Genomic DNA, 18765 nt, shown 5'->3' with positions numbered 1-18765 from the left:
CTTGATATAAGCTTTTCTCGCTGACTGTACTTTTCTTACAACAGTCAACTGATACTTACCGTGACAATTAAAAAAAAACCAAACAAATTAGGTTTCGTTGTTTTATCACAGAGTTCCTATGGCCACCTCTTGTGTCCATCATTAGATCATCACGAATATCACGATGGTTCCATAATATTGCATTGTCACACAACTTACACATATGTATATGTGAAGTTTGAGCTCAATCGAATAATGGGATGCGGGTCTTATTTCTTGCAAGGTTTGACCTGAACATACATTCAAGCAAGTTAAATAAAAGTTTGCAAAAAATCTAAGTGTAATTTACCACAGAACCTTCACTGATTTCGTAGTTGGACCAAACTCCGCATGGCATTTGCAATGACAAAGTAAGGCCATGTCATCATTTATTTCATGCAATTATGACGTTTATTAATTTTGCTCTGTTCAAGTGTGTGCAAATTTAGATTGGAAGGTGTCATATATGACATATAATTATAATTACCTATACAGACAAAGTGACAAAGCCCTCCAGTGGCGGAGGCTGGATCCGGACAAAATCATCACACAAAACAACATCTATTTCAGTTTATAATTTTATTTATATATACTCAGTAGTGTGACTAATTTACAAAACCCAAATCAAAATATTTGGTAAAATAATTTGACTTTTTCTTTTACTTTTAGTAGGTAGTTGTCAAAGTACCCAGCGGAGTAAACCGTTTTACGGAGTTAAACAATCTAAGTTCGACTTCAGACAGATATCCTGATGAATATTAATAAGTAATCCGTTTTAATTTTAATTACTTACCTGATTGAACTTGCGTTAGCGTCACTGGTGAGAATTACGTAATAACTTTGTCAGACATTCTTACGGTAAATTGTTTTAAATATTTAATATTTACAATTTATAAAGCTATAATGAAATAGGCTAATCAAATTCGATCTAAAAAATATAGCGTTTTGAGGAATTAATTCCCAGCAAGCTGGAAATCGTTTTAATACATTTAATTGGTACTAAATGTCTGTAATCCGAGTTTGAGCAATCCCAGGAGGTGTGCATAAATTTTTGCACTTTTTCGGTACTGTTTTGTACGAATAGTTAGAGATAGACATAAAAAATATTTTTTTATGGGAAATTAAAGGAAAAAAGGTATATATATCTAAATAAGTTGTGTGAACAAAATGAACATTGAAGCAATTAAGAAGAATTTATCTCGTATCGGTTCACAGAAAACGATATCAAAGCCAAGGGTCAATAGGAAGGAAATGTGCAGTGGCAATTCACAGAAATGTATAAGTAGGTACTTACTTAACAAAAAAATGTCAGCAAACAGGAAAACAGACGAATATGCATTATTATGTAAGGTCAGGTCAAACAAACTGGATGTAAAGGGTTCGAAACGTCGGGATGTATTTTAATAAATTCCTTATTTCATTATAGGTACGCGATATAATTCTTTTACATAGTTTTATTTCACACTATCGCGGTAACCGAAGACAATAATATATTGGCGTTCTTAATAAAAATGTGACCTTATGTTGACATCGGATTTGGCGTTTTTTCCCGAGGATTTTTGTTTACATCTACTCGTTTGACTCACGCGGCGCCATCGCCGAGTCTTAGGCCGCCCACAGACTTGCGTTTATGCCCTGCTACGACAGACAGAGATGCTATTAACCTTTTCGACGCCGTGTCAAACACAAAAGCTGTCACGCGGACGCCACGTCACCGAAGTGTCAAAACTGAAATTGAACTTTATGCATATGCACGTAGGTCTATGTTGCTCTGTGGTCTGTGACCGATTAATCGGTCTTTGGCGTTGAACCTGCGGTGCGGATATATCGGTCATTGACGTCCAAAAGGTTAAGCAATAATGTGTCAACCCTCATACATTTTGAAATAAGTCGTCAACTCAAAAAAATTACGCATGAAGTTGACATTTTATCGAAAACAAAAATTGTGAGTTGACACTATTTTGCTAAACAGCATCATTTTGATAATCGATTAATTCAGTGTTTCCTAAACTTTACAAAATTGTCACGCCTGTGATTAATTAGTATACACATTTTATGGTTTAAGATAATTTTATTCTCAAAAGATTTACATAATAATTCACTTACTGAGAAAACTTTTTATTGCTTAAATATAGGTAGGTAAGTAAGAGAGGAAGCATGAAAAACGGTTAGAGACTATTTCCAATAAAATGCACATTTTAGGTGCCAGATGTACCGATATTTACTTCATAAAAAACTGTTTTACCCTCATTGGGGTTATTATCCCCTAGTTAAGAAGCGATGGATTAATAGTTATTACATAAAAAGAGAGAAGTACCTAATATTATAAAATGAATAATATAATCACTGATTTAAACCTTACCACAACACAGACAACTAATAACTAATACAATGTCTAGTACAATAATTATATTCGATGCGACAAACGTGTACCCCCTTAATAAAGACATAAAGCACAATTATAAAGTAATTTGTATGCTTAGCGATTACTGTTCCTTGTATTTATTGACATCAGATTCAACTATTATGATTTCTTGATGTCACATTCAACTATATTTTACCTTGTATCTAAAAGTGACGTTCGAATGTTCACTGCAGCTGCATTACCGATACATCGTCGTTGTTGCTGTCGCTGTATCTATCAATATCCTTTTATAAAAAAGTGACGGAATGAACGTCATAATCGCGACACTAATGCGGCGGCGAACGTCACTCATTTTATCTAGCAAATTGACAGATACAGCTGCCGTCGACACCCTAACGTCACCTTGTTCTTCTCGGCATGATGACGTCCGAGTAGACGCCGCATTCCAACCACATCCTTCATTAGGCTGCCCGCAGACTTGCGTTCACGACATCCGTTGTTGTGGCCGTCGACTTAACAGAAATCTATTAATCATGGGTCATGGTCATGGTCATGGATAGAGCAACGGAATCAAATAGCAATACTTAAACAATCTGCATTCATTATATCTCTTTGGGTACAAAGGTTATGTCCGTTTTTGTGACCGATTTGACTTTATAATAGAAAGAACGATGACATGTGTATTTTGATTTCATATTGAGAAACATAAATAAACGATATATAAACTATTTTTATCAAGCAGATACGTAGCAAGCAATAGGTGGTGTCACAATATTGCTAAAGTAACTAAGTATAAGAATTTACTAAATTTTGGTTTCATTTTGATGCACAAGTAAGTGATGCACTGACGGGAAATGCAATCAGACCAATTTGTAGACCCACGACCGGTGGGTCTAAAACTGGGTCGAGAAAAAATGATGGAATATGGATATACCTAATAAACAAAAATACATACCATACACCCGATCATATGTAACTTGTCAAAATCTTTTACTTTGTTTACTTACAAACGGCCTTCGCATTCCGAAGAGACGACCTTGCTAAGGCTGACCGCACAGTTGCGTTTCGGAGTTCAATTTTTTAACAGTTTATAGAAGAGAACCAATTAATCATTGAAATCACTCAATACGAGTAGTCAAGTACTTACAAAATTATCGAGAATTCTAATTTTGTTCAGAAGCCTAATAATCAACATTTTTTAAATATTTAACCTGTGGTACATATATTATATCAGTTTTATATTTTGATTACGAGTTAGGATCTGTACCTAGAGACCTTAGAAGTGGCATTTTTGATTATGTGCCAGTTTTATTGTTTATTTTGCCCTAAAACTAACTAATAAGTTTAAGATCTCATGAAAAAAAACGTCAATGTAATAAAAATCGGCCCATTTTGTGAAAGGCCAGCTGATAAAACTGGTCAGTTGTACAAACAACATCACTCCTAACTGTACATCAGTGGACCTTATTACAAGTGCATAAGGGCCACTGATATACAATTAACAGCGTGGGCGATGTTACCTACTGCCATGAGTCATATCAGTAGGCAACAAAAAATTGTTTATATTATCTTCTTTTAATGCAAGTTATTCGTAATTAGGTACAAATATCAACCATCGAGATAAATACGCTATTTCTGTTACTGTATCGCCACTTCTCTCACAAAGCTAGTGGGTAAAACATCACAAGCTTTAAACTATTATTTTTGTGTATAATATATTATAATAATGTTGAAGTTAGCTGTTTTGTGCGTAATGATTGGAGTAGCCATGGCGGCTACGGCTATGGGACGAGCACCCGAGAAGCCAGCACATTTGGGTGAGTTTCGGAAGCAATGTTCTTAGATGCATGCAAAAAATGTTTGAAAAAGATACCCTAAGTATTTAGGGTATTTTTTTCAAACTTTTTTTTTCACTGGATGATCATATTATGCGACTTGCGGATAATATGTATTTTGATTTTCCTGTAAACTTGTTTATTCTCCGATATTTAAACCATAATTTGCGAGGTGAATATTTTAGTCAATTATCATATTGAACAATTTTTAGTAAAGGATCGACCCCAAAATTTTTGTCACTCTTAGGTACATAGTACATACTAGTGCGGTAGATAGACATACGTTTCGTTATCGTAGCGCAAACGATTGACATCTTGGCTAGGCACCCTGGTTTTGAATTAATTAAATTACTAAAGAAAGGCCTTAAGATTGCAATTCATATTTTTGCCAACCGTATTATGATCTAAAAAGGCGCTACGATTTTTCAAAAATAACCGGCTGAACCCACTGCATCTTAAGTACGCCGTAAACAAATCGTATGTGTGTATAAATCCCACCTCAAACCTAACTATATACGGCACACCGGTTACTCGCACGCCAGTTGCTTCACCAAGCGCGCTGAGAGAACCTAGCCTGGGCACAACATATACGTTGGAATTTAAAAAGTTGATTTAGTGTTTGAACATGTCGAAGTTGGTATTTTTGTGTTTGATGATTGGAGTGGCTAGTGCTGCTACGTTTAGAGGGAGAGTGCCGAAAAAACCAGCGCATTTAGGTGAGTTTACAAGTTTTTACAAGCTTTTATTTAACTTGTAATATTTTCGGGTAAAACCTTGCAAGTTAAATTATACTTCCCACTCTTCGATTGTGCTATCTTCATAAATATTATGGAAATTGGGTGACAATGCAATATTATGGTACCATCGAGTTGATCTATGATAAAATAAGATTTATTTATTGTCAAAACTATGTATAATGAGATCGCATGTCAATATACAAAAAAGTCCAACAGTTTGCCATATATTATTTGTTATGGACACAGGAGGTGGCCTAAAGAATTCGGTAATAAAACAACGCAACCTAATTGCGTTTGGGTTTGTTAAAATTACCTATTAGCTGCCACTTGCAGTATTAAAGTGACAAATATATACACATATTTTTCTTTGTTTATTTATATACCTTGAAGGGTAAATGGCAACAAAGTTACTAAAGATGAGTTCTTCGCTGTGACCATCCTACATCCTCATATATATCAAAACGTAAACAGCTATTATAACAAAAACTTTGCTAAAAGCTTTTACTTCTGTAAGTATTCCCGGATACAGGAAGGAATAAAGAAGTACTTAAACAGTTCCTTTTGAAACCTTGAAAATAAAACAATTTTTTTTATTATAAAGAACATAATTCAAGAAAAAAATGCGTTTAAATCGAGACCAATTGAAAGTTAAATAAAAATTTCTTGATACAAAATATTTCATATCGTAAAAATATAATATCCTAGTTTGTAGTCAAATTATAGGGCAGTTTGGACACACTTATGTAATATTAAAAAGTCATTGGCCTTTCTCTATTTTGACGTTTGACAATAATAGTTTGAGGTTACCAGTTATTTATTTACGACCAATACCAGATAATTTGTATTTTTATTTGTTATTTCTAAAACGCACCACCCCGTGAAGCCCACTCTACATTTTTTTCCTATTCTAACCTTGAGTAAATTGATGAATTTCATGAATGGTTCCAATTAGATTGCAACGAATGTACTTACATTATAATATTTCTAATGTAAATAGGTATATTTAGCCTTACTTTTTGCACACTGCTTTAATTTTAGCACCAATAAAATCAATCTAACTACCTATTTTGGAAGTTTGCTTTAGTTTGGTGACTGCGGCAGTGACGTTCGGATGTCAACCTGCATTACTGTTGCAACACTTGCAACGTACAAATGAGTAACTATTTTGGAACGTTGCTTGGAAAGAGTAAAGACGTTTCTGAACTCGACTGTAGGTACTGCATACATCTATGATACGGACGAATTGCCAGCTGAAAGCGTCTCGCTCTATAAAAAAAAAAACAAAGAGATTATTATCAAATCTTGCCCTCTATGTTTGTATAATATAAATATAATATGTACCTGAATTGAAAATACGATTTATTTACGATAGAGTTAGACCACGAAGTCTGCAAGTGTTATTTATACGTCACAATTTCATAAAAGTGTGACGTTTAAAATAACACTTGCACTGCGTGTGCTATTAAAATGGTTGCAGACTTTTCTTAAGTCTTAAGATCGGTTTTCCTAGGAAAGCGGTGCCGTCATATAGCGGCCGTCTCCATACTAAATAATACGGCTAAATATGGATGTTGTAGTATTTGTATGGAGACGTCCGCTATATGACGGCACCGCTATCCTAGGAAACCAGAGCATTACTCTAACGTAGGTACCTATAAGTTTTAGAAAAAATAATTTAAAAAAAACTAACTGTATCGATAGATAAATATATTCTGGCCATCCAGAATATACTAAAGCACTCCCATGACTGCCCTTAAAAAAAAATGCATTTTGACACAGTTGATTTAATTTCAGGATGATCATTACCATATTTGATGTAGCCAAGATACTCACTTGCACAGTCTAAAAAAAATATGTATATTTATATTCAATATAAAAATTATCCACGTTTAATTTAAAACTGGTGTGATATAAAATTTCTCTCCTATAACACGTGTAACATCTTTTTAACTAGCAATAATATTTACATAAAACCATTTATATGATTATACATAACCAATTAGCATTTATTCACAGTATCGGCCTTCATAACTGATTCACCAAACTAATCAGTGATTCAAAGCATCCAATGGCATCATAGTTCCGTTTTTTTCACAACAAACTGTTTTTCTCACTAGAAAGAAAACAACTGACGTATTCTGTCCATCCGGATCCGGGTGCAAAGGATTTGGAAATTCCAAACATATAAGAAGATTTCAAGCTTACATTATAACATCCAAATGATGTCATTTTGTTATTATTCGCCCGTGCTCGCGCCAATACGTGTACGCACGAGTGAAATGCACATGCAATTGAATTGATATCAAAATGTATGTTCCGATTGGCGTCCTAGTCTTAGTTATATTTGACGGTTGATATTTTTTATTTATTTTAATACTACAGTACAGTCAACAGCCCTATTGTACTGTTATTTTGCTTTTTTTATTGCTGTTTTTTGCGACAAAAAATGACTTTTTATTTTTATTTATTTATATAATTGCATTAGTCTTGGCAATGATATCTGGGCGAATAGAAGCTGTACTGGCTTGGTCAATCCCTAAACTCACGTGATCAACAATAGTTAGAGTCACACTAGTAATACTACACACTCGGTCGACAACCTGTTAAAAATGTTAAAATGACACTAATAAGTTCTGTCAATAAACGGATGCGGGCTTCCCCGGCGCGTTCAATTCGAGAATCGTTTTGATTTCACTAACACGAATTTCTTAGGTTTTTCCGTTGCCGTAATAAATAAAAAAAAGTGTGTCGTAAAAAAGGATTGCAAACTTTGCATGACAACTACTAAGCCGATTTTAACGAATGACAGTGATATGCGTTTATTTCGTTTGTCAGTTAGCTGACGTTCAAAAACGAAGCTTTGCTTTAAACCTAAAGATAATTCGTAGTTTTAGTCCTATATTTTTACCTGCCGGCAATATGTGCAAAAGTTTGCTGTTCGGAGTTTAAGGATTTTTTACCTAAATGTGTTATGTGAGGTCATAAAGTGATAAATTTTTGAGAAAGGTAAATATTATATACTAGGCGTAAGTAAATCGGGTGAATTAAAATTAAACGTAAAAATCTCTCCAAATCTATGATGTTACAAGATGTCAGAAAACTGTCAAATCCTTCTCAATATTTATTAATTGTCATTTTTTTTATTTATTGACTATTTATTTTTTCGTCCGATCATTATACAATTTGGTAAGTTTGAAGAGGCCCTCATTCGGGCCAAACGAATACGAAATGCCAAGCGAACATAAAAATTAGTCACGAAATTATGGAAACGTATGGTAGGTACGCTTTCGTAACTCAGAAGAAGATTTTGTAGGATATAGGTATATTGAAAGTGCGCTTTTATTGTACAGAATAGGGAACTCTGACTATCCGTCTATCAAATCTGACGAAAAAAAAACATTAACATATAAATAATGGCCCTTATGCGCCACCAATAGCGGTATAACTGTTAACCATACCTTTTAAAACCACATCAAACCGGTTAAAGAATGCAATAAAATACGCATCGATTTTAACGCCAGCGCCACTGGGATTCCTCAAAATAAAATTAAAAGGTAACAAACGACCTCAACGTGTTGTTTACAAAACGAGGACCCTGACCTTCGGGTGACCTCTGGTGAAATATTTTATCTTCTATAAATTATTGCAGAATTATCCGAAGGGTCAGATTCACCTGCGCAGTTAACAGATTTTCGCAGTGGTGTAAGGAATTTCGTTACCTACTTATTCGTTTACCTAATAAGTATAAGTAAAAAAATATATTATGGGACTTTACATTTTACTTTAGAAAGATCGACCTAGCCCTAAACTAAGCAAAGCTATACTATGGTTACTAGGAACGATATACTTTATTCTTATGAGAATAAAGTTGACGTTCTGACATGCTGTTGCGGCGTCATTTTTACCGTAGTGTATCTGTCAATTTCCTTGGGAAAATGAGTGACGGTCGCCGCCGCAGTACTGCCGCGATTATGATGTTCATTCCGTCACTCATTTAATTAGAGAAATTGACAGATACCAGCGGCCGCAACGCAATAACGACGCAGCAACAGTAAAGTATCAGAGGGGCTACCGCAAAAATCGAAGTTCGCAAATTGCGGGCATTTTTCTCTGTCACTCTAATTACGCCTTCATTGGAGTAAAAGAGACAGATCCCCGCAATTTGCGAATTTCGGTTTTCGCGGTAGCGCCTCAGCAGTTGACTTCCGACCGTCGCCTTTAATAATCTTTAAACTGATATACTTCAGTAGTTCATAAGTTGTTTGCTGTATTATATTTTGTGTACTATCGCCGTGTTGGGTAAAATGACCGTGAATACTGATTATTTAGGGACACTGCGACATTGAGGTCTGATAACGCTGCGTTGACCTCAGGGGTAATGCTAATTTGTAGCCAAAATAAAGTACACTAGCGATTAATTTAACGATTGTAATAAACATTTAATGATATCCCAATGACTACCAAGTGCATACGATTTTAGTCTTAAGCACGGCTACCACGAGTTGCCATTTGACATTTACTGCTCGAACTCGATCGCATTCGCTCTCTATCGTACCAATACATCAGTGCGAGCGAGATGGACTCCGATGGAAACTGCAGCAATGCATGCAAAAATAAATACATGTTTGGTATTTACCAGTGACTGTCCTACAACTTTAGTGTATAACGTCTCGTTTCGGAAAATTAATTAGATTTCTACTAGACTTCAACAAGTTACAATATGGATAATTCAAAGATATTTGTAAGATAGATATGTCAAATTTGACGTTTCCGCGATTCTGGAGGTCCTCTTGAACGATTTCGACAAGTTATGACTTAGATATCCAAGTCACATTTAGTCGATATCTAATGTAGATCTAATTGATCTCTAAATCGTCTCTAGATCTTGGATTATCTCGAAATCCGAATAGGCCTGTAAGTATTTTATTCCACGAAATATTGCAATAAGCTATACCTTGTAAAGCGACTTATTAGTTATGCATTTTTATTGAGATAGATAATGTAAGTTTAAGATATGCATCTTAAAAAAACCTCATTTTATTATTATTCTTTTCTACGAGATTTCTCTTTCTCAGCCTAAGCTGGTAATTAATATTATCTACGGGCCGGAGCCAAGTAGATGATATATGTGCAATCAAGTTAGATTATTTTTTTCATCCTCTTGCAGAAACTTCCGTACGATTCTGCAAGTATTAAGTATAGCTGCTTTCTGTAACTGTATATAAGTATTTGGTTTATTATTATGAGCCCATATTGTCCCACTGTTGGGCAAAGGCCTCCCTCTTATTCTTCCACGTATCCCTATCCTCAGAAGTCTCCCACCAGTCTCTGTCAAAAGCGTCAAGCTCGTTCCGCCATCTCCGACGAGGTCTACCGTTACGACTTACAACTTGTGAGACCCACTCTTTTTATATACAATTAAAGTCTTTTGTATGAATATTATTGTTTAGGTTCAGTTACTGTATTTCTTATTATTGTTAAGAATAATATCTAATAAGCAATGAAGAAAAAGATTATCGTAACTTATAAATAGTTACTTGATTGTATCAACTGATTGATTATTCCAACATAGCTAACTAATTATGCAAGTTTTTTTAGCCATCATTATCTCGCTATTCTATTTAAAAACATGGCTCATATAAATAGTCATATTAAGACTAATGGCACAATTTAAAAAGAAAAAAGATGTTAAGAATGTTACGGCCGCATAGAACATACGGCTTTTTTGCCTCAAGTTACAGAACGAATGTATCGTGTTCATCTGTAATTTGCGTGTAATTTACTATAGTTCTAAAGGCTATGACGCAGATGCTAATATTGTATGATAGTTGCTTTTACATTTATATGCAAAATATTTTTTTTTTGACATCGAAGCGTATTATTGTTTTTTGTTTGTTAATTCACCATATCTCTTAGTAAATCCTTGCTTGTCACCTTAATTCAAATTCAAAATATTTATTCCAGGTTAAAATGCCCAAATGCCCATAGATAAAACAAAAATAAGAAATTAAAATTAAAATAGATGTCAGCTACGCACCAGCCAACAAGTATGAACAATACAAAGCGAGCGTAACTCAACTAGAGTGATTGTAAGCGCCCATAGGCTGCGGTGTAAGCTTAACATCCAGTCGGGCCGCACGCTTAGGTCTAATATAACTTACAAGATTTGATTACAGTATCTCAACGGACCAGGTGAAACTCATTTATACCTACTTGGTTCTTATGAATTAGTGACATAATAAAAAAAGGTGTTTTTTCACAATCCATAACTGAAAACAATATTACTCGTACCTAATGGAAATACTTGTTTCAAACATAAATTTAAGAATAAATCTAGTGACCTACTTGAACTTTAATCCAGAGTTCACAAACAACGATAAGTGAACTAGGTCACATAAATAATCTAATGAGCTAGCATTGGCACGATTGCTAAATACCTAACGATACAAGATGACCTAAAAGCACTATTTAGGATGCATTGATAAAAATACTGGGCCAATATTGCTCCACTCCACGTAAATATGACGCAAGCAGCTGTCATCCCATTAGGCGACATTCGGATGTCAACTGCATTGATGCCGCTGCGGTGTCTGTCAATGTCCTAAAAACGAGTGACAGATGAATGCGCTCGCGAACGTCACTTATTTTATCAAGGAGATTGATAGGTATAGCGGCGAAATCACCGTCGACGCAGTAATATCAAATTAAATTATTCTATGAAAATATTTTATAAATATACTAAGTTATTTATATTATAAACTGAAATATATGTCATACGAAAGAAAATGAACCCAACGTTTGAATATTGGAGCAATATCATCAGAAAATAATAAGGAATGCAGTATTGCACCCTTGGCTTGGTGCCAGGGTTATGTAGCGCTTCGCTTGTCAAAATACCTACAGTTCATTCTCATTTTTATCACTGTTTGGAAGAAAATAGCATGACCATAATTACCACAGATAATATATCTCGGCTCTTCAAACAATTTGTACATATTTAAGGGCAATGCGGGGAAGATTCGCATAATGAAATGTTTTGCTAGTAATGCTGGTATAGGGCAAGAACTACCTTATTTATATACGTATACTTCATTCAAATGTAAAAGTTAGAAGCGACGATCCGTTTGTAGATTTACTTTATAGACGGTTTGTCCCCATTTTTAATACCTAAGAGGCCAAATCTGATTTCACACTTTGTTAAATCTTCCATCTTGCTTTGATACGACTCGACTTCCACGGAGACGAAAACGTTTTGCAAAATATGGTTTGTTTATATGAATATGACAACATTTCAGGTCATTTAGATCACCTCTATATTTTATGGGCACAAGAACATTAACAATTATCATTAGCTGAATAAATAAAACAATGATCTGCGCATAACCATAAAGGTGATAGGTTAATTGCCTAATTAATATTCGGATATTTAATCAAATCGAGTCATGACTATATTAGTGCCATTTTCTGTGAATATAGAGTTATTAAATATTGCGAACGATGATAGGGGGTAAACCCAAGGAATTAGGAGGGAACAAAAAATATGCTGCGCGAAATCTGCGATGAAATCTTTCAATACAATAACGTCTATATCCCTAGTTATTTTATACTAAAATTACACTTCTGTGTTGATATAGGGTAACGATTTACAATTGGAATTAATTGAAAATTAGACATGTCGTCGTGATCTTATTCTATCGAGCCCACTTTGACCTTCTAAGCATAAGCATAACATGTCGAGCGTTTTTCGACTTAAAATACGTGAGTGACCCGTTTTTAATATATTTAATTTGACCTTCTAAGGTTGAAGTCTGTCTTTGTAAATATAATCTAGTTCCTGTGTAAATTTGTTTCATGGCATTTTCCTTTGTAAAAACGTAAATTCAATGTAAAAAGTAAAATTGTTCGTTATCCCCCACTTATCTTAAGTAAATATTTAACTAAACACTTTGACCGCTTAAGACGTCAACTGACGCACACGGCTACATCCAAAAAGCAACCTTCGTGCATTCCGACAAGGTTCATGATGACCAGACAATCCAGACATAGAAGTTTTTGTGGTAAAATAAAGTGATTGATAAAATAAAATATCGACATGACTGTGTGTTATCGATGTTACCTTAACGTTCGGTTATACTTAGTTATTTATTACATTTTACCTTTAGTTCGTTTTCATAATTACGATTTCGTAATTGGCTACGTAAGTGCAATTATTTTTCGCCGTTTCATAATGAATTATCAAAGAAGAATTTATTTGCTGTTTTCGTAACCGAGTTTTCGAAGTTTTATAAGAAGACAGCTACCGCGAAATGCACAACACGTTCGATATATTCTTCTCTTTTGATATATTGGTAGTTTTTTATTCTTTTGGCACTGTATACTACAGTTTACGTTTTTATTTTTAAGTACTAAATATATTAATAACGAAATTATGTACCGCTTCGTAATTGATTTGCATTATTCAAATTTCTCGGTAACTTACCTACAACAAGTAGAATTTACATATTTTAAATATTAATCTACCTATGATTTAGGTATCGATAACAGATTTATCGATGTTTCATTTTCTCAATCACTCTATTTTGCCACAAAAATAAATAAATAAATATATCTAGGTATATGTAAATATACCTAGAGTAAATGCATGTTAGTAATTAAGTATGTATAGTAAAATTTGCACGCCGTAAGTCGGCAGAATTGTGCTGGACTTATATTTCTATGTAACATCTGTGTTAACCATGATTCTAGCAAATAAATAAATAACAAAATTACAAAATTAAAAACTTCTATGTTTGATGACGACGCGCCGCGCACGATAGGCGTGGCATTCAAAGGGTTAAAGAAGTCGGCACCGTGCGTGATTCTGTATTCACACGTAATTTTCTCCTATTCCAGCTCACAAAGAAGGCTGCTACGTGGAGGACGTAAATGATGTCATCCCGTACGGGTCCATGGCTACCCCCATCGGCAAATGCGTCCGGATAGAGTGTGGAGGGGACATGCTGTACTATGCCACGTAAGTACATTCATTAACGAATAACTGGGGATATTCGCTAGAGAGACGGAGAGATTCGCACGAAACGAGATATATAATTTCAAATAAGTTTAGAGAGCTGGCAGCTTTCTCTCGCAGCGCATTAGTATTGCCATTCAGCGAGGGAATGCTGCCAGCATCTTTGACACAATGGTGCAGTGGCCTTATTTAGATTTATATTAATTTAGATTAGTATAGTTTTAATTAAGGTATCTTAATTTTATTATAAAGTAAGGTAAGATGTTAAGTAAACCTGATTGTTTCTGGTAAATAAAATAAGTTTAACAGCGTAACAGTAAAAAACCGGGCAAGTGCGAGTCGGACTCGCGCACGAAGGGTTCCGTACCATAATGCAAAAAAAAACGAAAAAAAAATGCAAAAAGAAAACGGTCACCCATCCAAGTACTGACCACGCCCGACGTTGCTTAAATTTGGTCAAAAATCACGTTTGCTGTATGGGAGCCCCACTTAAATCTTTATTTTATTCTATTTTTAGTATTTGTTGTTATAGCGGCAACAGAAATACATCATCTGTGAAAATTTCAACTGTCTAGCTATCACGGTTCGTGAGATACAGCCTGGTGACAGACGGACAGCGAAGTCTTAGTAATAGGGTCCCGTTTTACCCTTTGGGTACGGAACCCTAAAAATCAAATTTAAATAATCTTATTAGATAGGATATATTATGGTTACCGCCTAGCGTGGTACGGGCATGTGATGTAAGTCATGTGGCGTAAAAGGTACTAGGAGTGAATGTGGAGAGATATCTTTTTAATTTAAGATTAGTAGTTAAAATTGTAAATATGCATGCTTTTTTTATGAAATAAACAGATTAAATTTTAAATTAAAAAAAAAATATATAAGATGAAATTAAAATCAAGGAAAAGATGGATGGACACTGTGTGAGAAATGATATGCAAAGAAAGCAAGAAATTGTTATAAAATGCTATTATTTTTTTCTTTGATAAGAAAATTTTTTTTACTTGCATTCCATGTGTTTCGGCGAATTTTAGAACAAAGGAGAAATAAAAGCATTATATAAAAACCAGAATCAAATTTCACTAACAAAATGTATTGTAGGCGTAAAATAAGGACATAGAAATACATTTCCAAAATACGAGTAGGTTGTTGGAATTTCAGATTACACATGATATCCTTTTTCATCGGTGCAATAATTTACGCTTCAATGTAAATATATACATATTTGCTATAAATAAACCTGTAGGTAGTTATAGCGCATAAGTAAACAACAAATATAAGTACGACTAACACTTTTTTGTTAGGTACCTATTATGCAAAAATGAAAATACCAAGGTGAAATAGTAAATTTGGCTAAAAACACCTGTGGAATAACTGATATAAGTAAGTGACTATTTTAAGAGAAAATTAGAAGTCAAAACTGACAATCATAACGATTTCGACGTATTTACGCTGACAACAGACTTTATGCACAACTTAAAAGTCACGCAAACCTAGGTGCCGGCATCCAATCAAAGTTAAGGATGACTCACGCTAGACCGGACCGTGTCCGGGCCAAGGCGTCCGACATTTTCTATGACGGCTGATCGGTGATCACGTGGTGCTTTCCATAGAAAACGAAGCTCCGGCCCGGCCCCGGCCTGGTCTAGCGTGAGTGATCCTTTACGCTCACGACGAGACACGATTTACGAGCATTGAAGTGACATTTATATTTAAGTAGTTTTCGTTGCTAGAAATGGTAGTATAAAGAAATTAGAGCTAACAAAAACTTTGCAATACAAAACTCCTACTCGCTTTATTTTCTTTAACTTAATGTCAACTCTTTGGAATGTTTATTAAATTAAAAAACATATTTCAGACTTGGGAATGTTTATTAAATAAAAAAAAACATGTTTCAGATGCGGGTCGGTGGCGACTAACGATCCGAAATGCCACAAGACAAAAGGGGATCTCACGAAGCCCTACCCCCATTGCTGCCCTACGATCAAGTGTGACGCCGAAAACCAAGTCTAATGACTTATTATGAGAGTATATCCAACTGGCTGAAAAAAACAGGCTGTGAGAAATTAAAAAAAAACCAATTATATTTATTTAAAATGAAATAAGGTCACTACGTTAGCCTGGCTGCGAGTTTAGTATGGTAAAGCCGGAAAATATATGTAGTATGTAATGGACTCGCCATAAACACTAATTAAAGGATAAACAGACCCCAATGTAAATACCAGCCACACTTACCAGGACCATTCTCAAAAAATATGTCTACCGTCTAATTGCCGCGACCCATACAAAATGTATGAAAAGAGTCCGTGGCAATTAGACGCAACCTCAGACATATTCCCAGAGAATGACCCTCCAGTCTGCCATACTTATCCGTATTACCTTAATCAAACTGTAGTAGGTATAGTCTGTATACATAATGTAAAATTTTATGTGTAATTTGAGCTCATAAATGAGCGTTATAAAGATTGTTCGAATGTTGCTTGTGAAATATTAATTAATAGTGGGTATTTCAGCGTTCAGTGTCGAATTATAATTGTTGAGCTGTTTGAGAGATTCTATAGCGCAAGTAGGTACTTATTGAAAAGCCGATTAAGCTTAAACGCTAAATAGCTCAAACTCTGTGACAGTATATAATCGGTAACTATTTGATACTTTCTTTATGATCTTTATGAATTTAGTTCCTCCTGGACCCTAGAAGCGCCTGTTTAGTATAATATGAATTTGAAATCTCGTCTTGTTTAATAAAAGTTTAAATTGTATGTTAGAATCCGTCCTATAAAGAGGCTTCTGGGTTACAGAAGGATATAAAAAATATTTTGTGAGAAAAAACATAGGGACCAAATACTGTGGGACTACGATTTATACAAAATGTAAAAACATTGGGCATTGTTATTGTGAGTAAGAAAGTAATTATTGAAGTACGATTAGCGAGCCAAAATGGTTAAGATTAATAACTTAACAGCAGGCCTATTATGGATGGGTTTATCCACGTGACAAAATATCCGTCACTTTTTAACTGAGCGCGAATAAAAGTGACGGGTACCGTTTTATTACGCTGTCACGTAGACAAGAACGACCATCATACCTATCCGTACAGGTTCTATTATTCCATGCTTTTGCGTATCAAAACCTTATTACCTACTCACGTTTTGATTTTGCAAATAGCTAGCGGTGTAGCCCGATGTCATTTTAGGCTTGCGGTATTCACAAAGTGGACTGTTTTAGTGCGTTCATTGAGAGCGTATTTGCCATCAAAGGACGGGTCAAAAGAGCAATGATACAGAGTGGACCGCTTTGCTCTTGACTTGCGTTTTGATATCCATTTGGAAGGCCTTATTTTCGAATGTGCATTTAGCGCTAAATTATACTGAAAACGTATTAACGTTCTTCTGATAGGTACTTATGTTTGCATCCAACTGATATTGATAAGTACAGTCAGCAAAACTATTAGCTTAGCATCCTTGCATTTAAAAATGTATGCAGGTGTGCTAAGCTACTAATTTTAGTGACTGTACCTACCTACATTAAATTACATTGATGTTTACATTAGGTACATGCTCTTTCTTCGTTAGTACACTCTTGAAACCAGTTATAAAAATATATTTTTGGGTAATCTACTATCTAGGGTGTCAACTATCAAAATCTGTTATGCCGTTTTTGTGTGATTAATTATCAAACATCTATAATATTTTTCAAACTGGAAGGGTACGACGATAGATATCATCTTCATACAATTTATAACCTAAAAATGCCAAATATCGCAAAATTGTATTGAATTGACATCTATCATCGTACCCTTCCAGTTTGAAAAATACTATAAACATATAACACTTTATATTTATTAGTAACATTAGCTTGATTGAAATTGTACAGTACCGAGTTTTGGTTTCAGAATAACGTTTCCCTCTGATCAAAATGGCCTATCAAGGTAAAGGTAGATTTGTTGATTATGAAGTTCATATTGGTTTACCGTTGAAATCACCACCTATACTTAACTTAGATGTCTGCCATTTAACTGAGGCAGTTATTAAGATCAGCTAGGTGGGTCAAAATTTTCGTTATCTTGTTTTTGTTCCCCAAAAAATGTGACTGAGCTTTTTGTATGGGGTGAAATATAGTTTTGAATTTTTATTAAAATAATTAAAATCTACAGCTAGAAAGACAAGCAATAGCACTAAATTTTTTTATTTATTTGATAAAAGACACGAATATAAGCGTGACAGGTAAGAAACAAGACAACGAAAATAATTTTGACCCAACTAGATATCTATAAACATTAAATTATAAATTAGGAATTTTAAGATTATGTAATATAGTATATGTTTTATGTTGATTTTATGATTATTTGACCATTTGTTTGACTTTAGTGTAACCAGTTGGAATACTCGTGTAATTGGAATTAAAAAAGTTCCTTATTAGAGTTGAGTTTTTTTCGACTCTCGAAGCTATCTTGCCGCCAAATTGTTGAATTAATTTATATTTATTGATTAAATAAGTTTGTAAAAATCTGTTGTATTTTGTTACTTTCCTGTAGTTTTTTAGATAGTTTTAGCGTGGTGCTACTCAGGTTACATAGGTACCTACTTAAACATAAATAATTAAAAAAGACGCAGCTACTAAAATTAAAATTTTAATCATATAACAATTTTACGGTTTTTGGGGTGCACATCCCGTGTTACGACATAAAATAATAAATTAATAATGTATGGCGCTTGTCTAACACGCTATGTCAGAAAATGACGTATGTTGTACCATGTCATATCATTCCGAGATAAGCACCTGAGAATTTTTTTAAGGATC

At 34.4% G+C, this 18765-nt stretch overlaps 2 protein-coding genes across 2 annotated transcripts in view; both read left to right on the top strand.

The window, feature by feature from the left end:
* The first annotated feature begins 2851 nt into the window (after positions 1-2851).
* LOC134796771 (uncharacterized) overlaps positions 2852-18765 on the top strand; it is a 28253-nt gene continuing 12339 nt past the window's right edge. Inside the window, exon 1 of the transcript XR_010144990.1 lies at positions 2852-2865. The gene's annotated coding sequence lies outside the window, so the exon portion shown is untranslated. The remainder of the gene's footprint in view (positions 2866-18765) is intronic.
* LOC134796677 (uncharacterized) lies at positions 4751-18471 on the top strand. Its single transcript, XM_063768826.1, has 3 exons — positions 4751-4934; positions 13848-13968; positions 15864-18471. Exons 1-3 carry the CDS (start codon positions 4844-4846, stop codon positions 15976-15978), a joined length of 327 nt encoding a protein of 108 aa, XP_063624896.1. The 5' UTR covers positions 4751-4843; the 3' UTR covers positions 15979-18471.

Source organism: Cydia splendana, chromosome 14 (genome assembly GCF_910591565.1).
Source record: "Cydia splendana chromosome 14, ilCydSple1.2, whole genome shotgun sequence".
NCBI classification, from domain to species: domain Eukaryota; kingdom Metazoa; phylum Arthropoda; class Insecta; order Lepidoptera; family Tortricidae; genus Cydia; species Cydia splendana.
Note: the sequence above shows the minus strand (reverse complement) of the source record. Positions and strands in the feature narration are given on the sequence as shown.